The following is a 20,974-nucleotide window of genomic DNA, read 5'->3' as shown; positions in this document are numbered from 1 at the left end:
TACTAATTTCGGTGCAGAAGGAAACTATGGATTCAACATGGTTAAATGTCGCCCTCAGGTGTGGGCTCCTAGTTTTCACCACTGCAATGCACCAGCGTGCCCAGAACCGTGTGCACGTTCCTGTTTCTGGAGGGAGGGATTCAAGTGTTGCACCATGTCAGAGTTATTAGTTAGCATACTTCGTAAGGGCAGCATTTTTGTTTCTAGACACTTTTACATTTTATTTTTAAAGAGTCCGTTGGCACCGACCGTCAAACACTTTGCTTTGACCTTGGTACTTTGAGTTATATTATTTTATATTTTTCCTTCTCACTAAGTGTTAGGAATGGCTCTGAGACATTTTCGTTCATTGAGACCAATGTTAGCCGCAGTCCATCAAAGTAAAACCTCTGGACAGACGATAAAAGCGAGTTTTGTGTCAGGAAAATCCTACAGCACTGCAACGACAGGTGAAGACACGGGAACAGGTACGTGTGAAAACGGGCTGGAGGTGAACTAATGCCAGGACACGACTGTAGGAGGCGGCAGAGGCTGCTGCGAGGTTACACACACCTGTAGCAGCCACAGCTTCCTGCAAGGAGAGAGACTTTTTCAAACCCTTTCTCACAAAACAACTGTGTTCATGAATGAACAAATAGGAGGGCCCCCCAAAAAAATCCCACAAAATAATACCAAAAATAAAAAACTTCTTCCTAGAGAGGTGAGGATCTCTTCTCTGTTTTATAAAAAATATGCTGTAAATGCATCTAAATGAAATTAAACCCCTGGAAAATGGTTATTCTGCTGAAAATGTGGTCCTCTATCTGAATTTCCATACTGGCTCATTGCATGTTGCTCAGAATTACAGCTGCACTGCTAAAATAATGCTGTGGGGAAAAAAAAACAAGTGGAAAACAACAGCAAATGTGGTTCCAGTCTCTCGTGCACATTTCAGTGTGGGACTATTTGTTTGAGGAGCAGCAGAGTAGAAAGGGCTGCCTGAGACAAATAGCCTTTTTCCTTTTTCCCCATTTAGTTGTGTCTCACTTCACTGAGTTGTATTTAGCAGTCCTGTGTCCTTCTAAATCCTCTCTTAGCAAGGTTAATATGTCCAGCGGCTTTGTTTTTTTTTGCTCTTGTCTCTTGAATGGAATTGACTCTAGTTGCAGCTGAAATTTGGATTATCTGGGATGCCTTTATCCAGTACTAGCACTTCATGGGAAGCAATGTCAGTTGCCTGCTGTAACCTCAGTTTCACTCGCAGAGACAGAGCAAGAGCCAAAGCCTTCACCTCAACCTAGAGCATCTCATATTTCATTCCCTGTCTTTATTTTATCAAGTCTATCCACATAAGAGGATTTACTTTCTCTCCTACTGTGAAGTTTAATGACTCTGGGTTGGCCTCTTTTTAAGTGTTGTGGTCCATACTGGTCTTTGTCTGTGCATCTTCCTCATTCTCTCTCCTTAGTTGCAGGTCAGACTGTGGTCTCGGAGCGAAAGGGGTCCGTGGTTACTGTGGCGATAAACAGGCCCGAGGTGCGTAATGCGGTGAACCAGGAGACTGCAAGGCGTCTACTGGAGGAGCTGAAGGCCTTCGACAATGACTCAGACTTAAATGTTGCTGTCCTGCATGGGAAAGGTTAGAGGATTATAAAGGCTAGAATAAATCAATTAAAATGAGCTTTTCACTCTAGTCTTGGGACACCAGTGGGATTCAGTGACACCGACATGTTTGTGAGCATCTCACCTCACATGGGCAGATATTTACAGAGACGCTATATTAGATTTCAGAAACACGACACAGCAATAACTTCCTGGATTCTGGTGGTTACTTAGTGACTATTAATTTAGCTTGGTATTTATCTCATAGATGATCATATCAGACAGTGTTGAATAAGACATCCTGTGCAACCTAGTGCAAACAGTGCAAGAACACAAAGAAAAAGTGCAGACAGACGTCAGAAGACAGTGCAAAAACAGAACACAAAACACAAAACAGCAGCGACCAGTAGCGGAAATGAATACAATTTACAACTGAAGGATGGAAACATGTCGAATCTAGCGAGTGTGTGTGCTCAGTTCAGTTTGTTGTGTGTGTGTTGAGGAGCCTGATGGCTTGGGGGAAGAAACTGTTCAAAAGTCTGGTTGTGAGGGCCCGAATGCTCCGGAACCTCTTCCCTGATGGCAGAAGTGTGAAGATTGGGTGTGAGGGGTGGGTGGGGTCGTCCACAATGCAGGTAGCCTTGCGGATGCAGCGTGTGGTGTAAATGTCCGTGATGGAGGGGAGAGAGACTCCAATGATCTTTTCAGCTGTCCTCACTATCCGTTGTAGGGCCTTGCGATCCGAAACGGTGCAGTTCCCAAACCAGGCAGTGATGCAGCCGCTCAGGATGCTCTCAATGGTTCCCCTGTAAAATGTAGCTAATGTTGGATACATTGGGCCTCATACCATAACCTGTTGTGGGTTTGTACTTAAGTGGCAAGTTCTAGCAACAAGCAATTTAATAGAATCTGTGTCATTAACCATTTTTCTAACACTTAAGATTTTTCTCTGACCTTTCTTTACAGGGAGAACACCTATTGGCAATTTAGAGCCACCAGTTACCGTAACATGCATACATACAACTTTATGCACTTTTATCCATAATCTACCCAAACCCTATTTTGATCTATCACAGTACAGCGCTGCTCTGTTGCCTCATCACTGATAGATCTACTATTGACATGATGACTAGACAGTTGTAAAGAAAATAAATGAGTCATGTTTTGTTTGCTGATTTCTGACAACAAACATTTTATGAATGGAACTTTCCAACAAACAAAGAGGAATGGAAGCCTTTTAATGGTGATTTCAGGGGAGTCGATTACTTGAATGATCAGATCTCACAAACTCAGGCATTCCCAGGCCAGCCAAGAGACAAAGCCCCTCCAACATGTGCTGGGTTCACCTCCCCAGACATCCCAGGGGCATCTGAAACAGAAGGCCCAGGACCCCATACTCCCAAAGCATCCCCCCCACAGAATACCATGAAGATCATGTTCGAATGCTTCCAAGTCCACAAAGCACATGTGTACTGGTTGTGTGAACTCCCATGAACCCTTGAGCACCCTAGTGAGGGTATAGAGCTGGCCTAGTGTTCCAAGAACAGGACGAAAGCTGCATTGTTCCTCCTGAATCTTAGGTTCTATACTATCGGCCTAATTCTCCTCTCCAGCACTCTGGCATATCTTTCCAAGGGAGTGTGTGAGCTGTAGTTGGAACACACCTTCTGGTCCCCCTTCTTGAAAAGAGGGACAACCACCCCGGATTGCCAGACCAGTGGCACCAACCGTCACGTGATGCTGAAAAGGCGTAACAGGCATAACAGCCCCACGATATCCGAAGACTTAAGTTAGTTAGGGAAAATGTCATCCAGCCCTGGTGCCACCAAGGAGCTTACTGACTACCTCAGTGACTTCAGCTAGGGTCATGGACAAACCCACCTCAGAGGCCTCAGGCTCTGCTTCCTTTGCAGAAGGTGTGTCAGCAGGGTTGAGGAGATCCTTGAAATATTATTTTCTCCGTCCGACAATGTCCCCAGTCGAGGTTAGCAGAGCACGACTTGCCTTTCCTGAGGTGCTGAACGGTTTGCCAGAATCTTTTTAAGGCTGACCGATAGCCTCCATGGCCTTGCTGATCCGAATTTTTGCTTCTGCGTGCTCGGCCTGCCGATACCCGATATCAGCTGCCTCTGGAGTCCCACAAGTCAACAAGGCCCGGTAAGACTCCTTATTCAGCTTGACGACATTCCTTAGTTCTAGTGTCCACCACCGGGTTCAGGGGTTGCTGCCACGACAGGCACCTTAAGTCCACAGCTCCAAACAACTGCATCAACAATGGAGGCGGAGAACATGGTTCAGTGACACTTAACGTCCCCAACCTCCCTGGGTGTCTGGGTGAAGCTCTCCCGGAGGTGGGAGTTGAAGACCCCTCTGGCTCAGGGTTCCGCCAGACATTCCCAACAAACACTCATAATACTTTCGGGTCTGCCAAGTCTATCCAGCTATCTCGTTCGCCACCAGATCCAGCTCTACCCCTCTCTACACTTGAGTGTTCAAGACGTGGTCGGAGGTCAGATGGCGTGATAACAAATTTGACCTCCGACCTTGGGTGTCCTGGTGCCACATGCACTGATGGACACCCTTACGCTTGAACATAATGGTCATTACGGACAAACTGTGACTAGCACAGAACTACAATAACAAAATCCCACTCGGGTTCAGATCGGAGTGGCCGTTTCTACCAATCACGCCCCTCTAGGTGTCACTGTTGTTGCCCACGTGAACAGTAAAATCCCCCAGCAGAACAATATAGTCCTCAGTTGGAACACCTAGAGACACCATCTAGAGCCCCCTAGAAAGCCAGGTACCCTGCACTGCTATTTGCCCCGTAGGCACAAACAACAGTGAGAGTCCTATCCCCTAGCTGAAGGCGCAGGGAAGCGACTCTCTCGTCCACCAGGGAAAATTCCAACACATGGTCACTGAGCTCGGGAGCTATAAGCTACAGACAAGCCTTATAGAAACAAAAAATTATGTCAGGGATACAAGCATAAGGTCCATTACTTTGGAAAGTTTGACAATGTCAGGCAATTTCACAGAGTCGAGCATGCCAGCATGTATTTTTTTTATTTTTTAATTTAATGGGGTAATAACCTGACTCTTTACCCTTTAATAATTCCCTGCCAACCAGAAGAAGGAGACTATTACAGGCTGTAGAAGTGCTCTTATGCAATTATAGACGTGGTATAGACCTTAAAATTTTATAATTAGTTTAGCTTGAACGTGTTTTTGTCATGTCTTCTGTGTTTTTACATTTATGTCCTTTCTCTGCATCTTTTTTTCTTGGCCTATACCCCTTTGAGCCTTTAGATTTAGCCAAAATGCAGAGGTGATCAGACTAGTGCAGACACATACGCACCTGCAAGGTGGCCTGCACTCTGACAGCTGCCCAAAGCCAGACTCATGCCATGCCTCCTAATACCTCTAAAAATAATCATCACACACACTGAACTGAACACCTTCCCTCAGTGGAAATAATGTCTTCAAGCTGGATCAACCTGTCTGCTATATAAAGTGCACTGCAGCCTCAAGAGACACAAGTAAATACTTTGGTACTTCAGAGTTTGGAGCCTCTCCAGATGACGGCTGCTTAGTGCCACTAGTCTGAGCTGTGAACTGAAAATAGTGTGTGAGAGTAATTAATAATAGTAACTTGTATTAAATGGGTTAGCAGTCAGTGGCACAGTAGGTTGTTTGAGCAAAATTGGCTGTTCTGTGATTTTAATCGTCCCACTATGCAGCCCTGTCAGCAGTCTCTATTGCTACTTCACTCTAGACGACTGACCTTCAGTGGTGATTAGCAATCTGTCAGAACTGTGAAATGACAAGCATGAAGGTCCTAGATGTAGGGATGTAGTGTTTCTGAAAACATAAGGAATCAATTTTGTTCAAATTAGCACCAACGCAATCATTCTCTCGGCTCTCATTTTTCAGTGTTGACATTTTTTTTACTTCTGAAATTAAGAGTAATTGCTTTCTCCAGGTCTTGAATATGCTGGCACATATTTGGAGTGTTTGGGATTCAGATTTCTGCGGTTGGGTACAATGTAGATTTCAATGCATCTGTGTCAGTGAAGGTGCATGATTAGCTGAACTTACAGTAGGTGAAACCACCTTTAGTGTTTGTAAAGCCTCACTGTTGCCATAAAATACAATGTATGATTCTAACGTGTTTTTGATGAATTTTTGCAAAAAATTAATCTAAAAAATAATATTTTTTCACTAACCCTGATTGGTATCCATGTAGTTTGTTTTAGTTGATTAATTCTCAGTTAAATAACACTCTCAGAGTCAACATAATAAAAATAATATTCTGCATGATAGCCTCTGCAAGGACAAAGGAGGTTAGGGAGCTTCGTCACATTGCTACTCCCATAAACAGCATGACACACAGTTTTTCGATAATTGGTCTGCAGTGACCCACAGCTGTAATCAAAGTTCCCAGCTGATGGGTGTTGTTGGCACATGTGTTCATTATAATCATTTTCATTACTGTTACATTACGGATAGAGGAGGATTTTATGAGTCCCTGCTTGAGCCTGTGACATAGTGTTTGTAGAGCTCTTGGGGAATGTTGTAATTGCCACATGAATCCAACGGAAGGGGCTGTGGTTGGACTATGTTAGTCTCCATTAATGAGAATATTGTGTATGTGCATATATGTGTGTGTGAACACATGTATGATCTGCGACTTTGTATTGGATTTAGGCTCTTTATGGAAGAGAAGCATTTGTGTGCCAGCCGGCCCGAAGCTAGCCTCTATCCAAATTGCAGCCCTCAGACTCGAGCTCGACTTGTTGTTTTTTTCATCCTCATCATTTTCCTTTCCTCTCTGCCTTTCCAGCTGCCATACTTTGTAATTTTGTGGTCTCTTCCAGGAGGGAATTTCTGCGCTGGTTATGATCTAAAAGAGCTGGCCAATCACACAGCCACCCTCAAATTGGAGCAAGATGTCACCAAGGGTCCTGGTCCGATGGTGAGCACTGTTTAGGCTGTGTGTGTGTGCTAGTGAAGGCTATATCTATATTTTCATATGGTGTTATGGAGGGATAAATATTTCTATAACGTATTTATAAAATATGGCCAGACATTTGATGATGACAGTGATGTTGCCGGACAATCAGTGGAATTCCTTCAGATCTGCACTTACATGTATATGCAGAAAGTTCACCCTTTTGGCACACTGCTATCACCTGACAAAGAGTAAGGATCACTACACAAATGATGCATTGTAAGCTGTAAAGACCGGAGCCTCCATAAAATATATTTGGATCGCATGCCAAGTCTTTGGGATTGAGTGGACCTCCTGTGCAGAAAATTGTAGCACTGCATCTCTTACAGAATACACAGTGCTTCATTTGTTCAGCAACAGCCAGAACTTGGATCATTTGTTTCTCTTTTGTTTGGCAGTTTGAGAAATGAATCAGGAAATGAAATCTGGAACATTTTTAGTAGATAAACCAAGGGGCTCAGAGGCAAAAAAGCATGAAATGGATAGTGAAAATATATATTTAGAAAGACATGCCTCAGATATACAGTACAGTGGATTTAGTGTATATATCTGTATAGTTTTGAGAATGTTTCTTTAATACAGAAAACCGTGTTGATGTCTTGTAAATAATGGATTTTTCTTTGATGTTGATTTTACTTTTATGTAAGCCAATGGATTTGTGTGTGTGTGTCTAATATGTGTTGATGTACTAATATAATATTTTGCTCCAGGGCCCGTCCCGTTTGCAGCTTTCAAAGCCTCTGATAGCAGCCGTCAGTGGTTTCGCTGTGGCTGGGGGGCTGGAGCTGGCTCTGCTGGCAGATCTGAGAGTGGTGGAGGAGAGTGCTGTCATGGGGGTGTTCTGTCGCAGGTTTGGTATGTCTGACACCTTTTTCTACTTCTACCTGTCACTTTTGTACCATACTTTACTGTACTGCTCTGCTACTGGCGTGCTGGGAGGATCATACTACTACTAAAAATTGCCTTTCTTTACTGCTGGAAAGGTTGTTTCAATGAGATGATGATGATTAATATTTTAATATGCCCTGTTCATATTGTCCCAGTACTACTGCTACATCTGCTTCTCTTCTTCTGCTAGGGGTGCTGCTGCTCCTATTTATTTTAGTCAATGTAAGTCAGAGTTATACTGAGTCTTGTCGTTCTTCTCAGTATTGCTTTTATGACTTTGCTTTTATTTTTTCTACTATGACAAATCTGTCCAGCACTAGTTGGCACCACACACATTTTTTATCCTAGCTGCTGTCTAGTAGTCCTGTTATTAGAATTTAGTGTGCCACTTGCTAAACTGCTACAAATATGTGAAACACTTCTCTATACAAGTGTTATTGGTGGTATTACCTCATCTGCTTCCTGTACGACCACCACTCCAACAGTATCTGCTACTAACATACACTAGTGTCAGCTGGGGGCGGATATAGACCCTAAATACATCAACTACCGAACTATCAAACATCATTGACAAGTTTTTACTTTTTAAAATAAAGATGAAAATAACAAAGAAATGCATAACAAGAGTTTTTTTTTTTGCTATTCTTTGTATCCTCCCCTCCCAGAATGAGGGTGTCCAGTTTGGCAGATAAACAGTTTCCCAAATGAGAGATAAGAGTTGTACAGGCTGTATTTATTGCCTCCCAAATGAAACAAACACTGTAAAACTGAAACATACAAAAGAAAATATACATAAATCAACTATATCAAAATTGACAACACATTTAAATATCTCCAACAGTATGACACATTTACCATCCTAGTCAAATGACAATGAAAGTGTGCAATGATGTGCTAAAAAACAACTTATTAGCTCGATGCTAATACATAATGGAATTTCCCATTAACACGCTAACAGAGATTAAGATCAGTACTGGTGTTATACAGTAGTGAGGGCTAAGCCCCCCTAAGGATGAAATTCTAAATTCTGGTGTCAGCTACTGCTCATGTTGTAGCTCCACTGTTGACTCATTTTCTGTCAGTATTAATGCTTCAGATACTACCTCATTATACTTTACTTGTTGTTATTCTTACTAGGTAACTATAAGTAGTACTTGCATACTGTTTCCCTTTTAATCCTGCTCTTGTTAATGTTGCTACGATTACTGGCAGTGATAGTAGGAATAATTCCACTGCTACCACTGGTGCTGCAGTAGAGCCACGGGCTTTTTTTTTTTCTTAGGCCGACCATCTGTCTCCTGCCTTAGGTTCTGTACTCCTCTCTGTGAGTTTGCTCAGCTAATTATAACTGTCCATGAATATATCCTTGTGTTTTTCTTTACATCCAAGCATACATGATCTGTCTCCTAATGCCAGGAAGTCGCCAATGTTTCTATTTTCCAACTTTGTTACTGTTTCTGTTATCACCCCTGTCTTCCTCCTGTTTGTGTGTGAGGATGGAGTTGTTACATGATAACACCAGTGACCGTAACCTTTTGGCATCACTACCAGAGTCTGCTGGGCAGTGTTGATAAGTAGAAGAGGAAGCAACCAACTGCCAGGTTTCCACTGCAGGGCTAAACAGGGTTTACATATTATTTATGTCACACAATTTCCTCATAAACAACATTTTCCTTTTTTGCCGGCCCGTAGCTTACTGGCATACAGTAGTTTAGCCTCTGATTCGTGTGTAGTTATAGAAGCACAAGTAGTACTTTGGATCTTCTGCTGTAAACATTCATGATTGGCTTTACTATGTAAAACTGGCTTGTGTTGGACCATTGTAGCATCTCTCATATAGCTGTCACTGCTTTAGCCATATTGCTGGGGGGCTTAAAATACGACCATGGTGTTTATAAACTTGTACTATAATTTACTGACAGTATGAGATTTAGAGTGTAAACATGCGGGGCTTATCATTGCAGACCTGTAATTTAACAGGCTAGCATCCTGGCATTGCCCCTGTCTGTTTGTCTGTTCACCCAGACTGTCGGGTATCAAGTCCTCAGTGCCAGGCCACGCTCCAGTCTCCCTGCTGTGTTGCGTTTGTGTTCAAGTGCCATTTCACCATCATTATTTTAAGTGACGCTGATTGGAACTAATCTTATATATGTTTATCTATATATTTTATAGATTTATTTTGATGTTTTATTAAAAGTGTAAAATGTTTACTTTAGTTTTAAAAATAAATCCTAGATGATATGTGAATGATGCCTTCTCTTCATATTTATATTAGTTAGGTTATAGCTGTCTGCCATAAACAAAAAGAGCAGGGAGGAATACAGTGCATCATTGGACACAAACTGGCAAACATCTTTCAGTCAATTTAGAAATCTCACTCTGCACTCTGCATGTTCCACTGGGGATGAAATTTATCCAGAACTTGCACTCAAACCTCTTCCATCAGTTTCAAACTATGTTTGGGAGGCAGGAATGAGCATTACTGTGGTTTGAACACATTAAGTTGCACTTTTCCTCCCTGTAATTAATTCTCAGCCTGTTGATTGCCTCACAGACTTGTTTGTCAACACATATGAGTCATTTCCTTCAATTTAATTGAAACCACTGTGGTTTTTAATTCAGATGTGCATTCAGTGGAGTGACTATTACTTTTGAGCATTTTATACCTATACTATGTTTATATGATGCACAACCAGGCTAGCACATTCACCTTTCTTAATGTACAGCATGTGAAGACCCTATACTTGTACATTCGTGTATAACAAATGAGCATTATCTAAAATGGGTTAAAATTGGGTGACCACCAGCCTTATTACTTGTTTGTGTTTAAGATAAGTCTTAAATCTTGAAGTTTTCACCATGATGCTAAAAGGAAGACAATCGTCAGGCCAAACAAGATGTCTGTAACATATGACATCTATTTTCTTTATTTTAGTGTCTGAAAATAACAAGTAATAAATAGAAAATAACATTAACCTAGTTTTGTCAGGATTCAATGAGTTTTAGCCTTTAATTGGTTGAATTCTGCAACTGCTTTTGGGTTGGGTACAGATGGCAGCAGCCGGAGGGAATCCCTGGTGGCTTTGGAGTTGAAAAACTCTCTGCTCACTGCACCACTCTGATGTGGGCCAATGGCAACCACAAGGATTTGACAGCTTTCTGGCACGTGATTGGCTGCCGAAACTGTGGCTTCCTGTCTGGGGCCCCTCTGCCCAGCCAAGGAGGAAATGAGAAGGAGGAGATGGTTGCGTCACAGGAGTCTGGTTTTAGTGTCGACTGCTCATTGAATGTTGAGACCTGAATTAAAAACCACCATGCTTACCTAATTCCCTGATGTTATTTTAGTTCCTTAAACCAGAGGAACATCACAAAGCAAAAAAAAAGAGTTACCCCCAGAGAAGGAAACTTTAAATAGTTCTCAATAATACTTCATTCAATGTTTTCTCTTTAAATGGAGGAGCCAAGAATAGAGGTTGTTGTGGACTGTTACACTTGAGCTTTTTCCGTTTGAAACAGAGAGCATTAAGTGGAGACCTTCCACCACGCGTCTCCCACAACCACCAAACTACACATGCTCGTTTGTACTTGTATCTTTGTGAGGACACTCACTGACTTTGTGCATTCCCTATTCCCTTTTCCCAATCTTCACCTTCACCTTCTAACTAAGTCCTAACCAGCAAATAGAAGGTTGATGATAAGCCAACATATCCTCACATTGATGGTGTAGAACTAAAATTTGTTGACAGAACAATAGAACCACAAATACACACATTGCAGTTGACCTGCAGCATCCTGTGATGGCTACCCTTTCTTTTCCTCCCAATTTTCACTTGTGTTTCATACCTGGACGAGGAAACGATACAGAGTGCCAGAAGTAGAAGAAGCCACATGTTGAATCGAAGTCAAACCTCATTCCAAAGCTGACATAACATCAGCCAATTTAAACACCTGCTTGCTGAGTTTGAAACGGAGTGACATAGTCCAGTGATTACATCATTTCACCTCCAAACCAGCACAACTTCAGACACTTTTCTTTTCCATAAACAGTGAATGCACATAGCATTTATGTGCTGCATAAATATATGACAAAATGTGGGTGTTGTTTGTGGAAAAAAACGCTTCATATCATTTCAGAAACAACGCATGACTTTAGCAAAAATTACAATCTTGTGAAATCTTTTTTATAAGATAGGATCATAATAAAACTCGGTAAAACTTGCTTATTGCAGTCTCTTCGCCATTTTCATAGTTTAAAGCCTTATTTGCAGTCATGGTGGTCTCAGAGAATGTTCTGCTCTGCAGACTAAAGATTATCCAGCCCTGGTATTAAAGGGCTAAATACATAAAATCACGTTAACTATGGGGCAGTTATCTCTGGCCCAGCCCAACTGAGCTATTTTCCTCAATTCTTTGAGAGTAATTCAAAGTGAGCTTCCGAATCAACGTCTGTTTTTTCCCCCACTCTGTCCATTAAGTCTGCGGTTGTCCGGAAATTGTTAATCCACAACAAACTTAATCGCATTGCCCTCATGGGAGGCCATTGTAGTTGGTTTTGTTTTGATGTGGTCAGGGTTCCCGCAGCACCAGCAGCATAACAGAACACCTAAGTGTGTCATGTTTCACACTTTGTTCTCAGGTTATTAGTAGCTGTAGATGATGGACATGACCTCCTGAGCAGTGTGGTCTCCTCTCGCTCATGGACATCCTCCAAATGTGTTAATTTCTAAAATCTTTGCTGCCTTATTAGAATTTTTAAATGCTGAATAAAAACATGTTTATTTATTTAATGCACATTACATGAAAATATGAACCATTAATTTCCTATAAAAAATACTATTGTATTCATAAAAGTAAATGGTTAACTCAACAAACACCCCCCCCCCCCAAAAAAAGGAGTGATTATCCTTAAAGATACCACCTTTATAATAACAACAACAAAAACAAACAATCAATCAAACATAAAAAATGATTTGTGTCAGCCCATAAAAAAGCAGCTGTACAATCAGGTAGAAGTTACTAACATTTGTTGAACAGTGAATATTATTGAATATATTCCTGTTGTTAAACTCTGCTGTAAATTCACTGAATGTAACTTAAACATACTTAAAAGCATATTTTTTCAAAGGAAGGATTTCTTTTAGGAAATTAGTTGCTAATTGAGGATCTGAAAACCAAAGTAGATTGCATAAGTTGGTTTAGAGTTTTAAATGAAAGCATTTGTAATAATTCAGATAGCATTTGCAAAGACCTGAGCTTTGCTATTACAGCACACATATCACATTATGCAGGCAGTAGATAAAAATAAGTTGCTTTATTTCTTTTCCAGATTTCTCCTGCATGTTAGTCAGATAAGCTCTGATGGCTTGTTGATGCAGGAAGAACCATTTCTTATATCTAGTTGTTAAACAATAGACTTTGCTGACTCATGTACAACTCTGTTTCTAACAAGCCTCATTCTTGATAATGGGCTTATCTGCATTGTACAAGAAGGCAGGTTCCTTTCCAAATTTTTAGCTCAAAGAGGACAAATCCACACTTTTGTTATGTGGATGCTGACTAATTATCTTGTATCCGAATGACTGCCAAACATTTTCCACCATGAAACTTGGAATAGAGGATCAGAAGCCACCACTCTCTGCTTCAGTCAAACATGCCTTTTGAGTTAAACTATTTGAAGGAGGTGCTCCGCAATCTCTCGGTTCCTATTCATGTGAGACAAAGCACAGGTCTGTGCAAATTCCCTGCAAACAGGACACATCAGAGACAGGACTGTCAAAGAAAGAGAAGAGAGAGGAGGGTTAAGGGTGGAGGTGCTGTAGACGAGTGCTGTGGATAAAAAGGGAGATGCTTCTGGTTGCTGATAGTGGTGGTGCCAACAGCAGCACCATAGACAGACAGACTGGAGGTCAACCTGGCTCTTTATCTATCATTCTTTGAGCCCAGGCTCTGTCTTTCTTGCTTCATTCCAGCTCTGTGTGCCTCTTACTGTTTCAAGTCAGCCTCTTGTCTCTGTCACTTCTTTTTCATCCTCTTTGTCTTTAGCTATAATCAAGCGGTATAGTCCTGGATGTAGATAGAGAAGCTCATGGGACTAATGCAATGTCTGTTAAGCAGGATTAGAATATGAATTCTCCATAAGCTGTAAATGTACCCCATGGGGTACTTTTTGAAGTTGCCGTAGAAAAATTACAGCGTAATAAAGTGCTTTGAAAAATATTTTTATAGAAAAATAGAAAGTGTTGTTGTTTAATTTAAAAAAAGAAATCCAAATAGTCAACTGTAACACCTTAACATTAGGAGGCAAAAGAAGTGAGCTAAAAGTGATGAATAACAAAAATAGCTAGTAATGAAATAAATGGTAATAAATTAATAATTAACATTAATAGAAGTAAAAGTATTGCAGTATGCTTGAAAAAACTAATAGAACTGTAGACATTGCTAAATTTGATACTGCACTCCCACTCTCTCCTCAGTTTGCTGTTTGACTCATATTAAACTGTTTAAATACTGGTGTCATGACATATGGCTATATGCTTTCATCCAAACTCTCAACACACAACTAAACTTCCCATTCCTCAAATGACAATACTTAGTTCCCTGCTGTATCGCATTTTTCTTGTATATTTTAAGTTATGTTCACACCATAGCCTGTGTATAATTTGCATTGTTTGATTAAATTATAACAAACGGAGGATGTTATGTTTCATTGAGTGTGCTACACAGACATACTTGTACATCAATGTCCTCTTCCATGTAAGTGTGTGTAGTTGCAAGTGGTGCAAAACAAAGCTCCACAGATCTAATTGCTGGCAGAAAAACACTTGGTTGTTGCCTCAGTCAATATTGAAGACCTTGAAATAGACATGGGTAAACACACCTGTGCTAACGCACAACGATCTGTGCTACTTTTCTAAAGGAATTTAGGTTTAATGTTACATTTCATTGGCTCAGTATGCTCAGCCATACGAATTGTAATTTACATTTCATTTACTCTTGTAATGGGGGATGACTGAAACACTGTGCAAAGTCTAGTATTTGCAAACAGTGTAACCCCCCATCTTCCTTCCTGATCACAGTCTTCTGTCTGTCAGAGCACCATATGTGCTGACTGTCTGAACCCAAACCAGACCCCTGGATTGGTTGCATTTGTATTAAAACTGGTACGCCATGTATTTCAATTGAATTTATTTGAACTGTGTAGAGAAAGAGAGTGATCTGCAGAGTATCGATAGCATTGCACATTTCCATGAATCCCCCCACAATGAGAGAGGGGGAGAGAAAAAAACGGATGATTTAAGGTTACAAAAACATGTCCGACACATGTGCTCTCAGTAAGAGGTGGTCAAATAGAGTCAGTGACTTGGAGGAATTAGGGAGTTGGGATTGTGGCATGGAACTTGGGAGCACTGAACAGTAGAAAGTATGCCAGTTGCAGCTGGTATGCTTTCGAAATTAGGACAGATGCCAGAAGCTTACCACACCTCATATTACGCTCTCTCTCTCTCTCTCTCTCTCTCTCCTCCTTGTTTTTCTCTTCCTTCCTCCTTCTTCTCACTCTCTCTCTTTAGGGAACACAATAATAATGCAAATGTGTCCAGTGAGACTGAGAGTAAGGAGGAGTTTGGGTGTTCGTGTACTGACAGAAACAAAGCAGAGTTAGAGTTAAGGAGTAAAATTGTTTCAAAACTTTGCTCCCCTGACAGCTGTAACCTAGATCAATGCCAGCAGTATATTATGCATTTTAAGTGTTTCTTCAGCTGTTTTCACACAGCTTAAGTGACCTGAACCGAATGTAATAATAAATATTAAATTAATAAATAATAAAAAATGACAAAGAGGTCTATGTTTTTTTGACCTTGTACAGTTAAGTAGCCAAATTTCTTTCAAAAGGTAAGACCCAAGCATAGGTTAGTCTTTTTAAATGGGGTAGAGTGCGGTGTGGATACTGCTGTTAAATATGTCCACTGAGGCTGTAGTACATGTGTAACAAAATTTTAATCAATTTTTTTTTTTTTAGACCTGTGGTGGCACCTTTTCTAACTAACACTACAAAAAAAAGGAATTTATAACAATGAAAATTGCAGAAATTTAACCAGAGAATATTTGATATTTTCTTCAATAAGAGACTTCAAGATTAATGAGAGAGTGCTTTACCTATAACTTTTACGCATTGTGTTTGAGCATAAATGCGTTAATGTACCTAAATGTTGAAAATGAAATATTTGAGCTTTAGTGTCTTTGGTCATTTTTATAATAATAATAATAAGAAGAATAAACAGTTTAAAGTACTTAAACAGTTTGCTCAGAATTACATTTCAAATTAGCCATCTTGTCTTATTCCAGGAGTTCCCCTAATTGATGGAGGCACAGTACGGCTGCCACGTCTCATTGGTTTGTCAAGAGCCCTCGATCTAATTCTGACTGGAAGGCCCGTTGGCGCGCAGGAGGCTCTTGCCTATGGACTGGCTAATAGAGTTGTTCCTGATGGCCAAGGTATTGCAGTGTATTTTCTGGTCTATTGATGCTGTGTCATGATGGTAATGGGTATCACACACCACATACTGACCAAAAAGACCAGAGTTATTGATCAAAATGACAATGTACAATATTGAAAAGTCTGACATTATTATAAAGTCAAGTATGGAAAGCTGGCTTTGGATGCTTTCTGTAATTGTATGCTCAGATTTATTATGTGTATACATACATACACACTTTTGGGTCTTTTTTGCAATTTAAGCTCCCCCCAAAAAATTTCTGATGGCCGAGGTTGATCTGGGCTTTAAAGAATCGCTGTTGGCTTAAATAAACTCAATCAATCAATGCTGATCATTCTTTACTTTTACTCTGCTGCCATGGTTTTAGCCTGGGGATCTCTACTTGCCTGTGCAGTGGGATAAGCTGGTCACAGAGTCAAACGGAGAGTGGAGCAGAGTGAAGAGCAGGTTATATTTTAGCCAAATCGACAACAGTGCTTGTTAATCATACACTGCCCGTCTGGAAAAAAAAAGTCACAACCTGGATTTAACTAAGCAAATAGATAAGAGCCCATTGGATAATTACTGCATGGGTGATTATAGCAAAAAGTTCTTAAACCCTAACTGATGCAGGGTGAGTAGCTTCTTATTTCTTAAACAACTCTGTTGGAAGACACATCCTGTGGTCGTGGAAAAGATGTTAATCTGTTTCAGAAGGGTCAAATTATTGGCATGAATCAAGCAAGGAAAACATCTAATGAGATTGCTGAAACTACTAAAATTCGGTTAAGAACTGTCCAACGCATTATTAAAAATTGAAAGGATAGTGTGGTCGGAAAAAAATCTTGAATGATCGTAATCTGCGATCACTTAAACGTTTGGTGAAATTAAATCGTTAAAAAAACAAGAGTAGAACTCACAGCTATGTTTAGTAGTGACAGTAAGAGCATTTCCACACGCACAATGTGAAGGAAACTCAAGGGATTAGGACTAAACTGCTGTGTAGCCATAAGAAAACCACTTGTTATGTTCCCAAAGAATGAAGTCAGCTGACTATCTAAATGATGACCAGGCTATTCCACCAATGGATTCATTCTTCCCTGATGGCACGGGCATATTCCAAGATGACAATACCAGGATTCATCTGACTCAAATTGTGAAAGAGTGGTTAAGGGAGCATGACACATTATTTTCACACATGGATTGGCCACCACAGAGTCCAGACCTTAACCCCATAGAGAATCTTAGAGATGTGCTGGAGAAGAGTGCAGTGTGCAGTGGTCTGACTCTCTCGTCATCAATACAAGATCTTAGTGAAAAATTAATGTAACTCTGGACGGGAATAAATGTTGTGACTTTGCAAAAGCTTATTGAAATGATGCCATGGTTTAATGTAATCAAAGCTAAAAGCGGTCTGACAAAATATTAGAATGTGTGACTGTATTTTTTTGGACATGCAGTGTATGTGCAACAATATCCACCAATAATGGAGATGGTACAAGCTATTTATAAAACGGGTGTTCAGCAACAAAAAAAAAGAAAACAAAACTTGTAGACTGATGATGGCTTCATTGCTTTACCTGTAGTCAACTTGTTGAAGGCTTCTTTTTATTGCTAAATGAAGTGTGTGTCTTAAACGGTAACTAATTTCATTAATTTAAATTCATTCATTCATTTGACCAATGTTAGTCTCACACATGTGCACTAAAAGACAAAGAAGTCTTAAGTTATCATTAAAGTAGATATTAATGTGCAATATTCATTCAGCTACAGGTAGTGGGGTGTAGGGCATAGGGGAGCCAGAGCCAAGCTCAATGGCTAAAAATAATGAATACAAATTTAATCCAGAAAGCCTAGATAGAAAACATGTACTTTAGTCATAATGTGATTGTGGTAATCTTCAATCAAAACATTAATGTAAAACTTAAGCATAAACATAAACAACAAAGTCACGAGTAAACAAATAAATCATGAGTAAAATAAATATACAGCCCTGTTCCCACCAGTATTAACTCACAGAAGCGCTCGCTCACAATGAGGAACGGCAATTCCAACTTCCACCTGTGGGGGCAATCATTTTCTAAAAGGCGTGCACTAAGCTGAAAAGTCAGAGGAAGAAGCAGAAGAAGAAACAGGGCAGCCATAGGTTAAATTAGTTTGGGAAACCGCGCCTCTTAATACATTACAAAACATTCATACATTTTTACAGTGCTTTGGCATTAAGATGTTGAGTTTTAAATATTACATATTGCGTAATACCTTAAGTTACACGAACAATTTTGCAAGCCACCCTAATATTTTCACTGGACCCATCCAGCCACCCCTATGAACATTTTCTGGGAGCGCCACTGTTTAGCATGGGTTTAAGTGAAGAAGTAGCAGTTCACACACCCACACATGGAGGGCATCAACGTGTGGCATCAGGAGGCATAGTTTTTTTTCCATAGGACTGATCTGCGGTCCAGTGCTTTCATGTGGGTGAGGAGTTAGAGTGGCGTGTTTAAAGCTCACAGACACAGTAGCAGGAAAAGTCAGCAGGGACATGCTGAAGATTTAGTTTTTTGTAATAATAGAAAGGGTTAAAAACAAAGTTGTACTGTATGCATTTCTTACATGTGCCACATTTCTGTGACATGGATATTGTTCTGTTTGCATTTACTCGTATCACTATATCGGACTGACTTTATAATTTAAACACAGCTTTACAGGCAGCCCTAGAGTTAGCGGAGCAGATCAGCTCCTTTCCTCAGCAGTGTCTACGGGCCGACCGTTCCTCAGCCACCTACAGCTGCTACGATGCTCCCTCATTCACACAGGTACACCTGGTGCAGGACGTTTACATTCTTAATCTTAGAAATACATACATACAGGAAACTTTGTATTTAATCTGTCTTCATCTGTCCAGGCAATGCAGTACGAGTTCGACCGTGGAATTCCTGTCATCCAATCAGAGGCTGTTTCCGGGGCAACCAGGTTCACTACTGGAGCAGGAAGAGGAGGGAAATTCTTCTAGGATTTAGTTTGTGGAGGACTTGTGAATTGTGATCTTCAGGTGATCTAACACATCCCACTGCATTTATGTTGAGTCCCACAGATCTTGACCATTAAATTAAGAACAATTGGATTTCTAAACATAAAGCTCATATAAGTATATTTACTGAACAAACCTGAGTAGGTTCTCTACTCTCAAACACACTGCTTACCGTGCATTAGCGTCCATGCAACCATATCATCTTGTTAGCTAAGCATCATTTCAATTTAATTCACAGATGGTGAGGACTGGCAGTTGTGGGAAATCTAATAAGCTGACATTTGAAAGCATTGGTCCTGTAAAACCTTTGCTCTACAGTAAAACTGTCATGTAATTCACATTATTATATTACAGTATTATAATTGAGGTTTCAGCTTGGTTTGGTCTCGGTGGTTATAGCGAGCAATAATTTTTCAGTTCTTGATGCAAAACGCCAAACATACACAGTGGCTCGCTATACTTGTGAGGACACTCATTGTCATCACTGAGACACCTTCATGTGCTGGGCTTTGCAGAGCTACCGGAAGCCAACACACAATACAACATAGGCATCAAAAGTGGTAAACCCGCACCAGCTTGCCATTGTTCCTTTGACTCAGAGTGAAAAAACAGTTGATAACCGAGATAAGACGTGCTTGTGTACATGTGCATGCGTGCATGTGTGTGACTTAGCAATCAAAGAAGTATAATTATTGTGGAAGGATTCGGCACTTCTTGTCAGTCGTGCCAGGTGTAAGCATTCCTATGGTTTTGGAGCGCACTCCCCTTTCATTTTGCGTGTTGGAGGGACACGTGTGTATGCCTTCTTTGTGAACCCTTCTGTGACCTTTAACTTGTCTTTAATAAAAATGTCGAACAGGATGAACAAAACCAAGATGTACAGTGATGTGTGCGAGTGTGTGTGTGTGTGGTGGTGCATGTGTGTAAGTACAAGGGGTTGATACAGACACACAAAGACCTCATTAGATCTAGGAGGTGTCCTGTCTAGACAGTGTGATGACAGGACACAGAACCTCTGTTTAATGTTTCCTCCTCCTCCCTCTGCTTTCAATTGACACAGCATACACACATATCACCTGCTCTGCCTTCTGTGAGTTGGTGTGTGTTTGTTTATTATAGTATGACACATAACCAACGTTAATGAGCCATGAAGTGTTTAAAACAAAGATTCCACACTGTTTATTACCGTGATCTGACTCATATAAAACAGTAAAAATCCTGCATTTTCTCTCACCTTTGTCTCCATAAATTAACTGTTTTTGTGTTTCTTTTTTTAGTGTTTGGAACAAACAGTGCATCTTGACAAACACCAGCATTCAGACCTATTGGCAGAATAGAATAATTTTTTGATGTTGAAACTCAACTTAACCATCGAATGTGTGCAATAAATCACATGTATTCGCAGTTAAATAAATGGATGTTTGTGTCCAAGAAAAACAGAAAAATCTGATCAATGGGATCCATGTGGTGCTCTCAGCCCAGAGCTGTCTTCAGCCCAGCTGTTATTTTAGGATTGGATCAATCATTCAGTCGTCTCTCTGGGACAGGCACATCGACACTCGGGTATCTTGACTTGAGTCTTTTTATATTATTTTCTTACTGTAATTATTTCTGTTAAGAAATGGTGAAATCGGATAATTCTTTAATGGCAAAACATGATTAAACAGGGTCACTAAGTAGTAACTGAACATTTAGTTAAAGTAGTATGAGAGTGAAGTGTTGTCGGTCTGGAAACCACTCCAGCATGTGTGTTAGTGGTGTGTGTGTGTGTAACTTTGATGCTGCTTCTCATTATTCACATAAGGCTCTGGCAGCAGCAGTAGCACAGAGATATGGACACCTTTGGGTCTTATCATCAGGAGCATCACTGTCTGAAGGGTCCACGAAGACATAACACAGGTTAGGGTGAAAAGATAGAGAAGTGAGAGGGGGGAAATAAGGATTTTAAAGAATTCACTTAGGTGTATCTGGGTCATAGTAAGCAATGCT

The 20,974-nt window shown here is 40.5% G+C and overlaps 1 protein-coding gene across 3 annotated transcripts; it reads left to right on the top strand.

Moving 5' to 3' along the window:
• The first annotated feature begins 139 nt into the window (after window positions 1–139).
• zgc:101569 (enoyl-CoA hydratase) lies at window positions 140–20,410 on the top strand. Of its 3 annotated transcripts, XM_026364327.1 has the most exons (8): window positions 140–467; window positions 1,448–1,618; window positions 6,459–6,556; window positions 7,303–7,447; window positions 15,824–15,973; window positions 18,655–18,770; window positions 18,860–19,006; window positions 20,263–20,410. In XM_026364327.1, the coding sequence occupies exons 1-7, from the start codon at window positions 326–328 to the stop codon at window positions 18,965–18,967; spliced, it is 930 nt and encodes a 309-aa protein (XP_026220112.1). In that variant the 5' UTR covers window positions 140–325; the 3' UTR covers window positions 18,968–19,006; window positions 20,263–20,410. The 3 variants fall into 3 exon arrangements, with proteins under 3 accessions (XP_026220112.1, XP_026220113.1, XP_026220111.1); XM_026364328.1 differs by lacking the exon at window positions 20,263–20,410 and having other exon boundaries at window positions 1,454–1,618; window positions 18,860–20,208; XM_026364326.1 differs by lacking the exon at window positions 20,263–20,410 and having other exon boundaries at window positions 18,860–20,208.
• Window positions 20,411–20,974: the final 564 nt, after the last annotated feature.

This window comes from Anabas testudineus, chromosome 2, assembly GCF_900324465.2.
Source record: "Anabas testudineus chromosome 2, fAnaTes1.2, whole genome shotgun sequence".
Taxonomy (NCBI): domain Eukaryota; kingdom Metazoa; phylum Chordata; class Actinopteri; order Anabantiformes; family Anabantidae; genus Anabas; species Anabas testudineus.
This window is presented reverse-complemented; position numbering and strand designations above follow the sequence as displayed.